General features: G+C 39.0%; 2 protein-coding genes across 2 annotated transcripts; both read left to right on the top strand.

Annotated features, from left to right (window-relative positions):
- Nucleotides 1–2874: 2874 nt before the first annotated feature.
- Nucleotides 2875–3852, top strand: LOC105076821 (olfactory receptor 10A5). The gene has a single exon (XM_010965056.3). The coding sequence runs from the start codon at nt 2875–2877 to the stop codon at nt 3850–3852; it is 978 nt and encodes a 325-aa protein (XP_010963358.1).
- Nucleotides 3853–16715: 12863 nt separating this feature from the next.
- On the top strand, nt 16716–17669 carry LOC105076678 (olfactory receptor 10A2). Its single transcript, XM_010964941.2, has one exon. It carries the CDS (start codon nt 16716–16718, stop codon nt 17667–17669), a length of 954 nt encoding a protein of 317 aa, XP_010963243.1.
- The last annotated feature ends 396 nt before the right edge of the window (nt 17670–18065 follow it).

Below are 18065 nucleotides of genomic sequence, written 5' to 3'. Positions count from 1 at the left end.
AGTCCATATATAAGTGAGATAATACAGTATTTGTTTGTTCTTTGACTTATTTCATTTGGCATGAGATCCTCAAGCTCAATTAATTTTGTCTGTCAAAAATGGCAAGATTTCTTTCTTTTTAATGGCTAAATAATAATAATAATATGGCTGAATAATACATATATATATGTGTATATATATATATATTGTATATATATATATATATATATACACATATATATCTCCCCCATTTTCTTTATCCATTCATCTGTAGACACTTAAGTTGTTTCCATATCTTAGCTATTGTGAATAATGCTGCCATGAACATGGGGAGTGCAGATATCTCTGAGATAGTGACTTCATTCTCTCTGTATATATACCCAGAAGTGGAATTACTGGATCATATAGTAATTTTATTTTAAATTTTTGAGGAACCTCCACACTATTTTTCCATAATGGCTATACCAATTTATATTCCCCTCAACTGTGCACAAAAGTTCTCCTTTCTCCACATCTTCCCCAACACTTGTTATCGCTTATCTTTTTTTAGAATTTCAAGTTGTATGTGATTTTTTTCTTTCCTGTTAACTATAAAGCAATATTTTTGTTTTTGTTTTTGAAGTATAGTCAGTTTACAATGTTGCATCAGCTTCTGGTACAGAATAATGTTTCAGTCATCCATATACATACATATATTCTTTTTCAGTATAGGTTACTACAAGATATCGAATATACCTGTACTATACAGTATAAACCTGTTTATCTATTTTATATAATCTTTGTCTTTTTGATGATAGCCATTTCTTTAAGGCGAGATCTCACTGGAGTTTTGATGTGCATTTCCCTGTTGACTAGTGACGTTGAGCACCTTTGTGTGTATCTGTTGGCCATTTGTATGCCATCTTTAGAAAAATGTCTATTAAGGCCTTCTGTTCATTTTTCAATCAGATTCTTTTTTCATTTTTACTTTTATTATTATTTTCCTACTGAGTTATATGAATTTCTCATATAGTTTGGATATTAACCCTTTATCAGATATACAGTTTGCAAACATATTTTCCCATTTGGTAGGTTGCCTTTTCATTTTGTTGATTGTTTCCTTTGCTGTGCAGAAGCTTTTCAGTTTAATGGAGTCCACTTGTTTATTTTTAGTTTTTTTGGCTTGTGCTTTCAGTATCATATCCAAAAAAATCACTGCCAAGACCAATGTGAAGAAGCTTTTCCCCTACATTTTCTTCTAGAAGTTTTATAGTTTCAGGTTTTATATTTAAGTCTTTAATCCATTTAGAATTAGTTTTTTGAGTGGTGTAAGATAAAATTCTTGTGGTTTTTTGTAGGCAGCCTGGAAGTTCTTTTGATTGTAACGTGTGGTTTTGCTTCTTTAGTTATATTTGTTTCCTGTCTGAATGCTTAAAGATTTTCCCTACCCTCAAAATTAAAAAAAATGAATAACACAAAGATCAAAACATATCGGTATGTGTGTATTTCTATTCTTGTGTATGTGTGTGTGTGTTAAGGAATGCTCAGTTCAAAAAGAGTTAGCTCAGTAATTTAAATTTTTTCCTATACTTCATGTTTTGTAATGTAATTTCAATTTTATAATATTTTCATAATAATGTGCACCCTACATGTTCTGCACATCTTAGGTGGCATCATTAGGTGTCCCTACCCCTTATACATTCCCTCCACCAAGCTACTGTGTATTTACTGTATCAAGATCTTCATTGTGATTTTAATAGGATTGATTATTTAAATATCTCCCCCATTAAATTTTAAGCTTCACGGAGGAATCAACCGTCACATCGCCAGTGCCTCAATAGAAGTGGAATAAATATTAAATTTTTCCTTATTACTTAAGATTCTGTCTTTAATATAACACATGTTAATTGTTTATTCATAATTGTTTTCCTTTGAATATTCACTTTAATGTTTCTCATATTTTTCATAGAACTCTTGTGGTAATTCATTTCTTTTTTTTTTTCCATTTGTCCACTCTTGAAAGAGAAGTATTTGGAATCTCCTGAGGCACACTCACTATCTGCTTAGTTGTAGATCTAAGATCTACCTCTTAGATCTTAATTTTGAAAGCCAGTGAATACGTTGGGTCCTGACCACCAATTTTTAATTATAGCTTTGCTGGACTGAAAAATAAAGCTCCTAAGGTTGTTACCTCATAAACAGGTCAGACAAGAAGGAACAAGTATTGTAAGATCTGAAGTACTCTGCAGTTCTGACATTGAGGGGGAAAGGTGAATTAAAACTACTACATTCTGTACACATCCTCCTATCCATCCCCTTGCCACTTTTTTCCTACTTCAAGTCACTTCAAAATGAAGCATGATAAAACAATTGACTTTTTCCATTATGTACCCTCTCAAATTGTATTAGGACTGCAGTCCCTACTTGCATACAAAAAAGTAAGTACTATTTTTGGCAGTAGATGGAGAAGATGAACACCATGAATCTTTGACAAAGGGGAATATATAACAGGATTAAATGGAAATTATCTACTGTTTTCCATCTGACTCCACTTTATTGCCTCAGGACCTATCTCATTTAACCCCACAACAAAGGTATTAATTATGCAGCAGAAGATGGGTGTGTGTGGATATGATCCAATTTGTTTCAGCAAATATGATCACAAAGTGGAAAATGGATGATAAAGTATAAGAGTAAGGAAGGATGAGCCGTTGCCCATTCAGAGCTTGGGCTCTGGCGACTCTTCCTTGTGTCTTTATTCTTAGACAACAGGAAGCCCTTTCCTTTGCAACTGAGATCCTGATTTCGTCTCTTTCCCTGACACTCAGAATGAATCTGAAAAACAAATCCAGAATCTGACTCTTTCTATTGAGAATCTCTCTCCATGACCACAGCTGGGGTTTCATTCCTGTTTCTATGGCTGGAGGCAACTGGACGAGAGTTAGCGAGTTTACCCTGATGAGTTTCTCTTCCTTACCTACTGAAATACAGTCATTACTCTTCCTGGTATTTTTAATCATCTACCTGGTCACCCTGATGGGAAACGGCCTCATCCTTCTGGTCACCTGGGCTGACCCCATGCTGCACAGCCCCATGTACTTCTTCCTCAGGAACTTGTCCTTCTTGGAGATTGGCTTCAACCTAGTCATTGTGCCCAAGATGCTGGGGACCCTGATTGCCCAGGACACGATCATCTCCTTTCTTGGCTGTGCCACTCAGATGTATTTCTTCTTCTTCTTCGGGGTTTCTGAATGCTTCCTTCTGGCCACCATGGCATATGACCGCTATGTAGCCATCTGCAATCCCTTACACTACCCAGTCATCATGAGCACAAGGACGTGTGCCAAACTGGCTGCTGCCTCCTGGTTTCCAGGCGTTCCTGTAGCTACTGTGCAGACCACGTGGCTCTTCAGCTTTCCATTCTGTGGCACCAACGAGGTGAACCACTTCTTCTGTGACAGCCCACCTGTGCTCAGGCTGGTCTGTGCAGACACAGCACTCTTTGAGGTCTATGCCATCGTTGGGACCATTCTAGTCGTCATGCTACCCTGCTTGCTGATCCTATGTTCCTACACTCGCATCGCTGCTGCCATCCTCAAGATTCCTTCAGCTAAAGGGAAGCACAAAGCCTTCTCTACCTGCTCCTCCCACCTCCTTGTTGTCTCCCTTTTCTATGTATCTTCAAGCCTCACCTACTTCCGTCCCAAGTCCAATAATTCTCCTGAGAGCAAGAAGGTGCTGTCACTATCCTACACCGTTGTGACTCCCATGTTGAACCCCATCATCTATAGCCTGAGAAATTATGAAGTGAAGAATGCCCTCAGCCGGACCTTCCACAGGGTTTTAGGGGGCAGAAACTACAGAAATTCTACAGCTATTTTGAGGCACAACTAAAGTTTATTGAATGAGGAACAATCTGTTCATACTTGAGATTCTTCTCTGCTTCTGTTCCCTTCTCCCCTGGCTTCAAAACCTAGTTGCTGAAATAGCTGTTGTAAAGCCCAGTGGAGAGAAAACAGCGCAGAGCTGGGTTAGACCTCTCGTTACCACCTGCTGCATTCCTCTGCTAGCTTTTTATACACTCACATTCTTTTTCTTATTGGTTCAGTTGATATTTTTACATTTCTGTGGCCAGTACATTCCAGATCTTTACTTTGCAATGTGCACCAATGTGAAATACATCACCAACAGAGTAAACTGCTTGTAATGTGAACTTGGGGATGCAAAATTATCTTGGCACTTCATCTTGTTTTGGACAAGTGTGACTCCGTTCAGTAGAGGGGGAAAGCTCTAATCGCTCTGCTGTACAAGTTTCCTCATTCATTCACTTCAGTTTGTACGTCTCTGAGGCAGTGACTGCTCTTGAATTGGTTGGTACTTAGCATGGATAAAGGAAAGTAAATCACTAGTCCCCGTGGCTATTCTTTATAATCCCAATATCCTTAATCAACTGCTTTCAGGATGTTTTCCCCAGCTAGGAAGATCTGAGTTTCCAGTTCTCCCTCTCAGTTCTTTTTTTCAGGTTTTTAAGGTTTGTTGAAGTGATTTCAGGTTTTCACTAACATAATTTCCATCATGGTGCTGATTTCTTTAAGGCTTACAATGGATCCTAGCTACTCCACTATGTCTTATTAACAACTCTGTCGTGTTTTGCTTAATGCCTTTTAATTTCAAAACTTTTGTTTGTTGATGTGAAAATACCAAAGACCATAAAATACAATCACTGCATTCAGAGGTTTATAATTTAATCAGCAATAGAAATTACAAAAGAAAAAACTATAGACTCCTGAAGTAACGGAGTGTTACATAACATAAAGGGACTTACCTGGGTTCGTATTCCACTCTGCCATTTACTAGCTGGTGACCACTGGAAAGTGAATTAAACTCTTTTTGTCTCTTTCCTCATCTGTAAAATGATGCGTGTAATAATAGTATCTATTTTATGGATTTGTTTTTAAGAGTTGATATTGCATATAATGTGTTTATGACAGCACTAGCATGCTGTAGGTACATATATAGGCATTTGCTATTAGCAACTTATCTCATCTGAATCCTTCATTTCATAGGTAAGGGAAGTGGCGTTCAAAGATATTTGATCATACATATTTAGAACAAAATTCAGGTGGCTTGAATCTCAATTCTCTATGTTTTTTAAGTACCATGCAATGAATAGTCAATTAATTAAGTAAATAACTCAGAATCAGAGTAAAAGAATATTTACTTTTCTGAGTAAAAGAATACAATGGGGGGACCTGAGTAGGCATTAGTATACAAGAAAATAATGCAAGGAACATGAATATAAGTCCAGTGCTGCTGTCTTTAACCCACCACAACAGGTACTAGAAGAAATGGTTAAGCCACTAAATTAGATATTGAACATGACTGTCTTTGCAGTCCATTAGTGAGACAGAAATATAAACATATGATTAGGATCCTGAGTAAGAGTGCAGCCAAAGGATTAGAAGTAGTAAAGAACAAGAGTGGAAGATAAAATAGAGACGGAGGTTTTGAACTGTGTGTGGAGAGGGATTCTAAGAAAAATAAGCAGTGTTTCCAAAATGAAGAGGCCAAATGGCCATATTCATACCATAATACCAGGTATGTGCTAGGAGTCAGCAACAGATAATAAATAAGCTTTGTAGGCCAAGACGCAAAATCAAGGAAATTTTATAGATAATTATATAACAAAGAGAAAAGTTTTCATAATTTTATTGGTGAAATTTACAATATAATTTTTTATAATACAGGTCTACTAATGAGAAGAATGGAATTCCTTTTTAGGGGAATAATATTTCATTTAATTGAGATTCAAAATCAGTTGCAAGTGTTTACATGTCAAGGCTAATCTACAAGGAGATTTTACATCTTGCATCTTCAAAAACGTCTTTTTGTACAATTACGTGTTGTCAAATACTGTTATCACCCACAGTTATATAATTTTTATATAGCATATTCATTTTTTGGAATATGTTTATACATTCCAATAGATTGTCCTCCTGAAATTTGTTTTTAGCATGTCATTTATGGCATAAGATCATTTTATTTTTTGGGGGGTGGTAATTAGTTGTTTTTTTTCTTTTTAATGGAGGTACTGGGGATTGAACCCAGGACCTCATGCATGCTAAGCATGTGCTCTACCACTGAGCTATGCCCTGCCCTCTGAAGATGAATCATTTTCTATTGAAGGTTAGATGGGAAAGACATTCTGCTGTAATGAGATATTCCATTCAATTTTCAGATTTCTCTGACTGTTGCTTCCTGTGAGTTGGAAATATAGGAATGAGGAATTAGTCTAGTGATGTCTACATATAATATATAATTTTGGCATAGCGTGAATAGCATTGCATTATAAACAATGATTACCATCTAATTTGATATCAGAATATTCTACACTCCACTGTTCTTTAAAATGTGATATTTGATGTCAATTTTTTTTCTCATTTTGACTTGATGGATATGCACTGGCAACAAAATAAGTAAATAAAATGTTGCAGTACAGAGATGCACAAGGCACTCAAGATGCTGTTAAGTAATAACTGCTTCACTATGCTTTTTTAAAAGCTTGTTAATATTTATTTTTTGCAAGAGTAATTCACTCTACACAGTAGACAGGGCCATGAACATACTCTTATAACTTGACAACAGCTACACAAATACTCACTGCTTAAATTGTGACAATTTCTCTCCTATGTTCACCTGCTCTGGCTCCTGAAAACTTTTTTTCAGTTTTACTGAGATATAACTGATATAACATTGTACCAGTTTAAGGTGTATAGCATAATGAGCTGACACATGTATGTATAACAATATGATTACCACAGTAAGCTTAGGAAGCATACATCACCTCACATGATTACAATTTTGTCCTTGGGCATCACGATGAATTTTAATGCCCCAAGCAGCAGATGAAAGTACCACTAATGTATGAACTTCATACAAGTGTTCAGCTTTGCTGTTGCAGCATGAAAGTAGCCACGACGTTTAAGTGAATGAGCATGGCCATGTGCCAACAGAACTTTATTTCCAGATAGTGGAATCTGAATTTCATATGATTTTCATATGTCAAGGAATATTACTCTTCTTTTGCTTTTTTTAAGCACTGAAAAAAATGTAAAAACCATTCTGAACACATGAATTATACAGAGATGGGTGGAAGGTTGAATTTGTCCTGTAGATGGTCATTTGCCTACACCTGGGTCAGAGCATGAACTCTGAAGCTAAAAAGCCTGGGCTTTGTCCTGCTTCTGTCCCTTGATAGCTCTGTGACACTGAGAAAGTTATTTAGCAACTCTGTGCCTATATTTCCTCTTCTGTAAAATGAAGATAATCATAACACCTATTTCACATCTTGGTGGAGAGGATTAAATGAGTGAATAGATGTAAGTCACTAAGGAACAAGGCTGGGCCCATGGCAACTTCTATAGAAAACGTAAGCATTATACTGATGCTGGTGGCAGTGGTGGTGATGTTGATGCTGATGGTGAGAAAAATAAAAAGTATGATATGGAAGGAAAACTGGAGGGAATAAGGGTGGGGAGGTAGGAACGAGTCAAATCTAGAAAGGCCTTCTAGGCCAAGGGGTTTGAACACTATTTTGTGAACTGTATAGATTAACTGAAGGGTTTTTAGCATGAAGAAACCATCAAATCTGTAGTTTGTAAACATTACTTGGGGAGTGGTATGATGTGGCAAGAGGACACAGGCTAAAAAGACGCCATTCAAAAGACCTGTGTAACTGGGCAATTAAGAGATCATAAGACCAAAATTCAGTGCAAGGAAAACCATCTTGTAACCTCACAATTTGGAGTCCTCCATCAAAATTGGATCCGCAGAGGAGGCAGTAAGCAGAGCTGAGAGCTCAGAGAGGATCACTGCTTCTCCGGATGACACCCACTCCCCGCAGCCTGCAGGTCAGCAGGGACTTGAGCTTCCGAGCTGGCCTGCTTGCTGCCAGCGTGAGCTCATTAGGCGTGGCTCTGCAGCCTGAGTGCATTAGCCCTCTGCCCAGAGCTGGGCCTGCCTGCTCACCCAAGCTCTCCCACCAGGCCCCACGAGAGGCCACTGGGAGCCTCCCTCAGCTGTGCTTCCTGAGCAGCAGTGTGTCTCATTAACAACTTTTTAATGAGGTCACAGCCTCTGACTGCTCATTATAGGCTGGTTCGTCTGCAAGCCCAGGGGTGGAAGAGACTGAGGATGGAAGCCAGTGAGGGCAGAGCTCAGCCTGCGCAGAGCTGCAGGAGAGGGAGAGAGACCTCACCCCCTTAGCGGAGATTCCCAGGCTTTTACTCTTGGGTCTCGGGGGCCCTTCGAGCTCTCAGAGACTGTGATTCTGCAGATTGAGATCTTGAAGGACCAGGGCCTTGACTGGGAGGAATTACAACAGAGTCCAGTGATGCAAGGCTTTGACCAGCTCTTGGTCCAGAGAGATTCTTAAGGAAATCAAATGCCCTTCAGATTTTCTCTGATGCTTGTGTAAGAGGAATTTTGCTGCTGAAAGTTTTTATCATCTTGCCTTCTGTAGTCATGGATTCCTTGCTATTCCCCCAGCATGTCCAAGGGTAGATCCTTGTGTTATTTTCTAAGTCCTTTTAAACTGTACTTGTCCTGGGAACTCAGTAGTTGGTCCTCTTCTTCTCTCCTCCTCGGGTACCATCTCAGAAATCCCCTCTAGTGCCAAGGTTTCAACGAATCACCCCTGTGGAGATGAAACTTGGGTGCTGGCTTGTATCTCCCACCGGGATTATTGATAGAGCCTCCTAACTGGTCTCCCAGCCTCCAGCTGTACTGAGACGTTCATACACACCCCATTCTCATTCATCCTCCTCGCCCTCTGCACAGTTCTTTCTAAATACACGTGTGATGATCTGTCATTATCATACTTAAAGTCTCAACAATTCACCCCCATTTTTAGAATGAAACTAACATTGCCAGTGTGTCATACAAGCCCTCTCATAGCTCAGCTCTAGATTATCTGTCCCTTTCAGTTCTTGCCATGCCCGGACTGGACTGAACTATTTTCTTTCCCCCTGCTCCATACCTTTCTAGTTTCTCTAACCATAGTCTTTTATTCCCCTCAACAATTTAACCTCTAAAAAACCTGGGTTCAAATCCTGTGTCTCCAATTTACCAGCCATGCAAGTTAATGCATAAATTTCTCTCTCTCAGTTTCCTCATCTGTGATGGTGATAATACCTACCTCATAGAGTTGATGTAGGGAGGACGTTATATTAATGAAACAGACTGTTGAAAGTGTTAAAGGGACAGACTGGGATTTCAAATTGTAGAATAAATAAACAAGATTATACTGTATAGCACAGGGAAATATATATAAGCTCTTATGGTAGCTCACAGAGAAAAAGATGTGACAATGAATATGTGTATGTTCATGTATAACTGAAACATTGTACTCCACACTGGGATTTGACACAACATTGTAAAATGATTATAACTCAATAAAAAAGGTTAAAAAATAAAAGGAACATCTAATGCAAAAAAAAAATGTTAAAGTGTTAAAGCCAATTATTCTGTGGCAACAACCGAGACACCATGTGGGCAACCACTGCCCCTGGTACAACTTTGCGATTCTCTCTGTTCTTTAGTATTCTTGCGATTTGAAGTAGGATATCAGGTGTGCAGATTCTCACTAGTTTCCTACTCATTACCGTGTATATAAATTATTAGGTTCCCTTCTTTTCCCAGAGAGCAGGCTAAAGAAAGGAATTAACATGTGTTTGCTGTTTGATATGAGTTACTTTTTTGTATATAAAGCCTCAATTACTCCTCACAGGTATTATCAGGATGTAAAGAACAGGACAAAGGAACAACCAACAGTGATCAGAGCTTAGGTCCCTGTGGTCTAAAATGTCATGTTCTTGTCAATATAGCATGAATTCTATAAAATACAAAGGCACAAACTATAAAGAAGTTAGAAGGAAAAGGAAAGTTTGATATGTAACATAGAAGGCCAAGAGGCTTCAAAGAGATCATAGGAGAAAACATTTTAAGACCAGCCTATGTATTTGGAGGACCTCCTGAATGTACAGTGAACTGTTTTGGGGGTATTATTGAAAGGACTAATACAGTTATTTTTGTTCTCTAAATAAAACTACCTGGAACAGAGTAAGTCTTCAACAAGACAGAGACATGATTATCAAATCTTTATATCTTTACTCAGTTCGTCCCTTTACAGTTCCTGCCTCTCATCTCAGACTCCCCATACCAAGTTAACATCTGCATATCATTTAAGATTAAACTCTAGTGTTTTCTTTTCTATCAGTCTCTTCCTGATTCCTCTAAAGAAATCCAAGTTCACTCATGTGAACTTGGGCACATGTGTCATCTTGCATGCATTACTAAGCATTGAAGACATTGCAGTTGTATTTCTCAGGGGCATTGAGGACACAGCAAGGACAGTTTTTCATTCATGTTTGTATTTCTGAGGTCTAGTCCAGTGCCTGGAATATAGCAGATACTCAGTAAATGAATAAAAGAATGCAGAATGCCCAAATGGTTTGCCTAGTCCTGACCTCTCACTGAAGTGTGAGCTCCCCGTTTCCAGGTGCCTCCAGGACATGTCTACATAGCTGTCAAAACATGCATCTAGCACCATGCTCCCAGACAATCTCCAGATCCTGAAAACCTTTTTCTTGTTACTTATTCCTCTTTTTGACCTCACTGTTCATTGACATATGCTTTCATTTAGTCAGTGAGTATTCATGTCCTGAATCTGGGATAACGGTGAACCTGGCACTGCCTTCTAGGAGCTCCTGGCTCTGAGTGAGACAGACGGATACACAGACAGCTATGGAATAAAAAGTGCCATGCACAGTGCTGTGCTGGCTACAGTTCTACACTTCAGTAAAGACTGTCATAGCGGCGTTCAACCAGTCTCCTAATCCTGCTCATTCTCCCTTGGCAAAATTCTTCTTTCTCAAACCTTGGCTCAGTTCCCATTTTCACTGCCACTTCCATTCCACACCATTATGTGACACAAGCCAGGCCCTCACCTCCAAAGTATTATCAATCACAAGAGTCTCCTCGCTGTTCTCACTGCTTCTGAGCACTTCCCAGTACCCCCCTACACTCACTGCCAAGTACTGATATACACGGATGAGCAAGCCAGAGTCTCTGCCCTTAGGGCCATTACACTCCAATGGAGAGGAGAGTCATTAAACAAAGAACTGCACAAATAAATATATAATTACAAATTGATGTCATTACTGTGAAGGAAAAGAACAGAGTGCCCTGAGAAAGAGTAAAAGGAGAGAGTCCTAATTTGCATTCAGGATCAGAGCAGACCTCCCTCAGGAAGTGATATCAGAAGATTGTGTAGATTTATGAAGCAGGTAAAAAGAAAGAGGAAAAATATACAAAGCAAATAAATTAGTGTATACAAAGATTCTAAGTCAATAATTGCAGAAATAACGTTGATGGAAGTAACAGTAGTGATGCTGGTCATCATAGAGTCAACGAGAATGCCCCCTTCCCCTCCGTGATCACAACCTTCAAGTCTCAGGTCAAATAGCATCCTGGAGGAGCCTTACCATTTCTGACATTTGCCGGGGCATGGCATGTTTTCTATACTTTATCTCCTTTCCTGCTTACAACAGGTATTGGGCATTTTATGTGGGAGAAAATAAGACTTGGAATGATTCTCTCCAGGTCATGAGATTAGGAATCAGTGGAGGAAACCAGAATAAAATTTTTGTTTTATATATCTTTCAAATCATTTTCATTAAAAAATCCGAAATTTGCACGTGATAAAAATTCAGACGGGGGAGACAGAGCCATGCTTAACATACAGGAGGTTCTCGGTTTAATCCCCAGTACCTCCTCTAAAAGTAAATAAACAAATAATCCTAATACCTCCTCCCTCAAAAAATTAAATTAAATTAAAAGTTCAGGCAGCCTCCTTCCTCCTGCAGGTGGTGATTAGCTCCCCTCCCTTGCACATGGGTTGGACACAGTCCCTTAACGTCTGAGGAGCAGACTGTGAAAAGGGGATGGCGATGAGCCATGTTCATCTCACGCACACCCTGGTGTGTTGCGGTGAGAGGAGCGCCTCACCCTGTGGCAGAGCCCCGACCTGTCCAAAAACAGTCTCATCGTGAAAAACAACAGACAAACCTTAACTGAGCGACATTGTGCAAAATCCCTGACCAGTGTTACTCTTCAGAAGTGCCAAGCTCATAAAAACAAGGGAACACCGAGAAAACATCACAGATTGGAAAAAGTGTGAGGGTATATGATAACTAAATGCAACATAGTGTTCTCAAATCAATCCTGGTACAGAAACCAGACATTTATGGGAGAAGTGATCTAATTTAAATAAGACCAGCAGTTTAGTTAGCAGTATTGTACCAATGTTAATGTCTTAGTTCTGACAGATGAACCATGGTCACGTGAGATGTTATAATTAGGGAAATATGCGTGGAGTGTAAAAAGAATTCTTTGACTCTTCTACATCTAAAACTATTTCAAAATTTTAAATGTAAAGTAAAAATTCAGTCAGTATAAAATTATATACAATCAAAAGTAGATTTCCCGGATAAACACAAGTTTCTTTTCTATAGCAGGGAACTATATTCAATATCTTGTAGTAACCTACAATGAACAAGAATATGAAAACGAATACATATATGTATATGTATGACTGAAACATTATATGGTACACCAGAAATGGACACAACCTTGTCAACTGACTATACTTCAATTTTAAAAAAAAAAAAGGAGATTTGCCTTTCAGTACTGACCTCTGTTACCCCATTTCCTTGTGCAGGGGCAACTATTATCAATGTTTAATATATCCTTAGAGAAATTTCCTAATAAATAATTTTATTTATATATTTGAAATTTTCTTTTTATAAAATATATGCAGTCTATGTTGTGTGATGTGTATATAATGGTCTTCACTTTGATTTTTTAAATAAACTTAAAATTGCTAAGAATCACAAATCAGAGCAATTCAGTGCTGGGATTAAATTTAGGTCACTCAGAATCCAAAAATTGTGTGCTTTTCTCTGCACAGTACAGCATTCCTAGAGTATGGTTTTCCTTTCTTGAACTTCATCCTATTGGCCTCTGACATCCCTTAGGGTCCCAAAGGACAGTGGAATCAGGAAAGGTCAGGTACCCTTGAGGGAGGGAAGGAAGAAGAGCTAAGGTGAGCCCAGAAACACCTGGGGGAAAATAGAGGTGCCAGCCCTTCACCTGGCCCTGAGGACAAAAGACACAGCTGGGAAGAAATCTCCTCAGTCAGGACGGGGAGCTTGGCCAGCCCTCTAGAGTGCTCACTCACGCCTGACACAGAGGAGGCAGCAGTGACCTGGCTTCAGGTCCAGCCACTAATGGCTCATCCAGGGCAGGGAGTAAGACCTCCCTGGTTCCTCTTCTGGGTCTGCTGACAACAGAGCCAGAGTTCTTCAGACACTCCAGGGCGTGCGTGAGGCACAGCTACCAGGCAGAGCTGAACAAGGCACATCTCCCTCCTGGGCACGGGGTAAGGTTCCAATCTAGGGTCGCATTAACCAGGGGTCCCTCTCCAGGTTCAGTTGCTCAACTGGACAAGGTTTGGGAGGGTTTGGTGGGACACCTAATTCTATTCTTCTGTCCACACTGGGAAAATCTCATTGGTTTCTCTCTTCCCAGAGCCTCAGTTTCCCTTATCTATGTCATAAATTAAGTCAGATCTGAGACTACAAGAAGATTGAGATTACCCAGGTTTTTTTTTTCGGTTTGTTTTTGTTTTTGTTTTTGCCAATTCTGACTCTAAAGCTTTCTGGGTCAGAAAAATCCAGTCCCTGCAGCTTTGACAGGATATACACCTTCTCCAAGTCTCAACTTTCCTTTAATTAACTCAGAGAAGACTTGCCTAGTGGAATGTTTATGAGGCAGAGAACATCGGAGTAAACCACTTCTTTAGGACAATTCTATGGGTACAGAAGGTCTAGAAGAGCGTAGTCCTGCTCCTGGACAGTCAGTCAAATGACCAGCAGAGGAGTATTCCTACAGGAGCTCTGGAGGGACTGGCAGGGAGCCTGGGCCGGCCATAGGACACCGTGTTCTGCAGTGTCTCCCACCCTCAAGTCAGGCTGCCATCTCTTCTTCCCCAGTACTTCCAGAGGTTCTCTGAGAAACCCAACAGGCCCTTTTATCTCGCCTCTGCCCTCCTTCCCAATTCTTTTCCACCAGTACCAAACCCTACATTTTGTCCTGAGAGGGAGCTTCTCTAAAAGTGAAGTTCTGACTAAAGGAAGAGTAGTCATTGAGAAAAGTAAGAACTCTAAACAGATGAAAACTCCAGGAAGAATGAACTCTGTCAAATTCACTTGTTCACCCAATTAATCCAAAACACATATTAGTAGCTTATCTGGATGGACCCTGAGCTTCCTCCTATAAAGATGCCAAGACAGTTCATGTTCTGAAGGAGGTTACAGACTGGGATGTAAGTAGGTAATTATGATTCTGAATCGTTAAACTCTCTGTAAAGGATGTGGGGAAAGAGAGAAGATGACCAATCCTGTCAGGAAGCAGTGCACAACAGGCAGAGCTGAGTTTTGAGGATCAGAAGGAAGAAGTCAGCCAGGTGGAGGGGGAGGCGTGCGTGGAGGCAGAAGTGCTGTCACATGCAGAGGCCTGGAGACAAAAGGAACTGATTTGCTCCATAAATGGTAAGAAGCTGCACCCTGAAGCAGGGGAAGTAGAGGTGGATGTGGGGACCACAGATGACACATGTTTAGGTTGTGTTCATTTTACATGCTTTGTTAAAAACCTCCGTGTTGTTTTTATTATACATTTTTTGGATTATGGTTTTAAGTGTCGGCTGTTGTCATTTCCAAGTAATTACAAAGTTTTTTAACTATGAGATTATATATCTGCTTTAAATTTCTCTTTCTCTCTAATACGGGGAGGACAAGGGTGGCATTTAAATCACAGAGTTGTAGTGAGAAGAAAATGAGAATGAATGTAAAGCACAAAGTCTAAGTCTGTTATGTACTTAGTAAATATTGTAGTTTCGTCATCATTATGGTCAGCAGCATTTTCACTTTTAACATTGTCATTGCTATCATCTAACCAATGTAGCTCACTGCAGAAAATTTAGAAATCCAGGAAAATGAAAATAAGAAAATAACCCCTCCCTTTTATTCCCCACTGGTGAAATAGATCACTTTTGAATTTTGGTGATTAGCCTTTTAATACAAGAATATATTAACAAAATTAAAAATTTATCCTATGTGAGCAGTGTTGGCGTTTAATCTTTTCATTTCATATTATATTGTAATTATTGCATACAGCATTAAACGTTCTTCAAAATTATTTAAATGATTACACGATTTTCCTCACATTCATGCATTATAATTGAACCATTCATTCATCAATCTATTAATGATCATTTTCAAGTTATCAGTATAATGGTTGGCACTGAACAGACACGTAAAATCATTGCCTCCATTTCTTCTTTCAGATAAGTTTTTGAATCAAAGTGTATTAATATTACCAGATCCTCACACCATTTGTGTGAAACTGATTTTCAAACAAATTATTCTAGAAGAAACTTACAGAGCCTGAAACAAAATAAGATATTATTTATAACACCACTTCTTACTCGCACTGAATGTTATATTTTTCAGTATTTCAAATTTGATGAAGAAATTCAATTTCTATGTTCATTTTTAATTTTATTACTAGCAAAATAGAGTAACTGTCCTATGCTTACTGGCCCTTGGCACTCCTTGGTGAAATAAATCTTTGTGTCTTCTATTTTTCCTCTGAGGAGTTTGTGTCTTTTTAAAACTGATTTCTGTGGCTCTTATATATCAGGTAGACAAACACTTTTCATCATTTGTTGGTGTTACTGCAAATATTTTCCCCCGTTTGTCATTTACCTTTACCTTCTGTTTATGGATTGTTTTGTGTTACAAATTTTTTATTCTTAATAATATTCAAGTATTTGTTCTTCAAATAAAAAATAATACATTTTCACTGTGGATAATGTGGAAAGTATAAAATGCAGAGAAGAAATATAAAACACCTGGAATTGCACCACTAACATATTAACAAAGAAATAGCACTGAAGGCTTTCTATATGTATTACGTAACACATATATTTACACATATACATTTTCATTAAAATAAATGTCTTACATTAAACATACTATTTTTTAGCCTACTTTATCAATTTAGCAAAACTTACTGAGTATTTTCTCATGTTGTTTGATATCTTATACTTTTAAATTACTTCCTAGCATTCCGTAATGTAGACGTAACACAATTGATTTCACCAATCTATTTTTATATATTTAGATTGTCCTTTATTGTGTATTGTTTCAATTACTCTATGGTAAATAAACTGAGGGGACCATTCTGGTAGATAAAATTTGCATGTAATCTTAATCTAAAACTGTAGATATGGAATTGCTAGTTCAAAGAGCCTCTGATACATACTGTAAAATTCACTTATCATTTGGGCCTACAACGTTTGAAAGCTTATATCCTTTCACTTTTCCCCAAAATAAATACCATATTTAAAATTTTTGAAGAAAAAATCTCCTTTTTAAACAATCATATTTGATCTCAAATGACTTTGAACTTTTTTCTTTTGTTTTGTATTTGACTTCTGATGATATGAATTGAGTGATTATAGATCTTGTCTCTTTCACTGACACTGACAAGAAGATATCTGAATAACAAACCTAAAATCCTACACTTGCAATCGAGAATCTCTCCATGACCACAGCTGGGGTTTCACTCCTGTTTCTATGGCTGGAGGCAACTGGACGAGAGTTAGCGAGTTTACCCTGATGAGTTTCTCTTCCTTACCTACTGAAATACAGTCATTACTCTTCCTGGTATTTTTAATCATCTACCTGGTCACCCTGATGGGAAACGGCCTCATCCTTCTGGTCACCTGGGCTGACCCCATGCTGCACAGCCCCATGTACTTCTTCCTCAGGAACTTGTCCTTCCTGGAGATTTGCTTCAACTTAGTTGCTGTGCCTAAGATGCTGGCAACCCTGATTGCCCAGGACACGACCATCTCCTTTCTTGGCTGTGCCACTCAGATGTATTTCTTCTTCTTCTTCGGGGTTTCTGAATGCTTCCTTCTGGCCACCATGGCGTATGACCGCTATGTAGCCATCTGCGATCCCTTACACTACCCAGTCATCATGAGCACAAGGACGTGTGCCAAACTGGCTGCTGCCTCCTGGTTTCCAGGCGTTCCTGTAGCTACTGTGCAGACCACGTGGCTCTTCAGCTTTCCATTCTGTGGCACCAACGAGGTGAACCACTTCTTCTGTGACAGCCCACCTGTGCTCAGGCTGGTCTGTGCAGACACAGCACTCTTTGAGGTCTATGCCATCATTGGGACCATTCTAGTCGTCATGCTACCCTGCTTGCTGATCCTATGTTCCTACGCTCGCATCGCTGCTGCCATCCTCAAGATTCCTTCAGCTAAAGGGAAGCACAAAGCCTTCTCTACCTGCTCCTCCCACCTCCTTGTTGTCTCCCTTTTCTATGTATCTCTAAGCCTCACCTACTTCCGTCCCAAGTCCAATAATTCTCCTGAGAGCAAGAAGGTGCTGTCACTATCCTACACTGTTGTGACTCCCATGTTGAACCCCATCATCTACAGCCTGAGAAATAATGAAGTGAAGAATGCCCTTGGCCGGACTTTCTGCAAAATCCTCAGCCTTAGAAACTGCATCCCATAGACATTAAGAAATAAGACTAAACCTTATTGAATGGGGAACAATTAGTTCATATTTGGGATTCCTCTGCCTCTCTTCCCAGCTGCGTTGTGATAAAACCCAACTTCTGAAATAACTACAGCAAAACTCAGTGGAGAAAAAGCTGCACAGATGTAGTTTAGACCTATCACTACCACTTGGAAACCTTCTTTGCTTGCCTGTTATAGACTTACTTTTTTTTTTTTTCCTATTGGCAATTCAACAGTTCTGTGGCCAAGTAATTCCAGATATTCACATTCTGGTGTTCACATTGTAAACAGTATGAAAGTGTTTGTAATCCTAACACTTGGGAACACACATAATAAAATAGAGCAAAATCAATCAAAAATCACCTTTCACTTTGTATCATTTTGGGCAAAT

The sequence above is a fragment of the Camelus bactrianus genome, chromosome 10 (assembly GCF_048773025.1).
Source record: "Camelus bactrianus isolate YW-2024 breed Bactrian camel chromosome 10, ASM4877302v1, whole genome shotgun sequence".
Classification (NCBI taxonomy): domain Eukaryota; kingdom Metazoa; phylum Chordata; class Mammalia; order Artiodactyla; family Camelidae; genus Camelus; species Camelus bactrianus.
Note: the sequence above shows the minus strand (reverse complement) of the source record. Positions and strands in the feature narration are given on the sequence as shown.

What these genes read in the sequence shown, in the direction of transcription:
- LOC105076821 (XM_010965056.3), top strand. Translation starts at nt 2,875, where the DNA reads ATGGCTGGAGGCAACTGGACGAGAGTTAGCGAGTTTACCCTGATGAGT.
- LOC105076678 (XM_010964941.2), top strand. Translation starts at nt 16,716, where the DNA reads ATGGCTGGAGGCAACTGGACGAGAGTTAGCGAGTTTACCCTGATGAGT.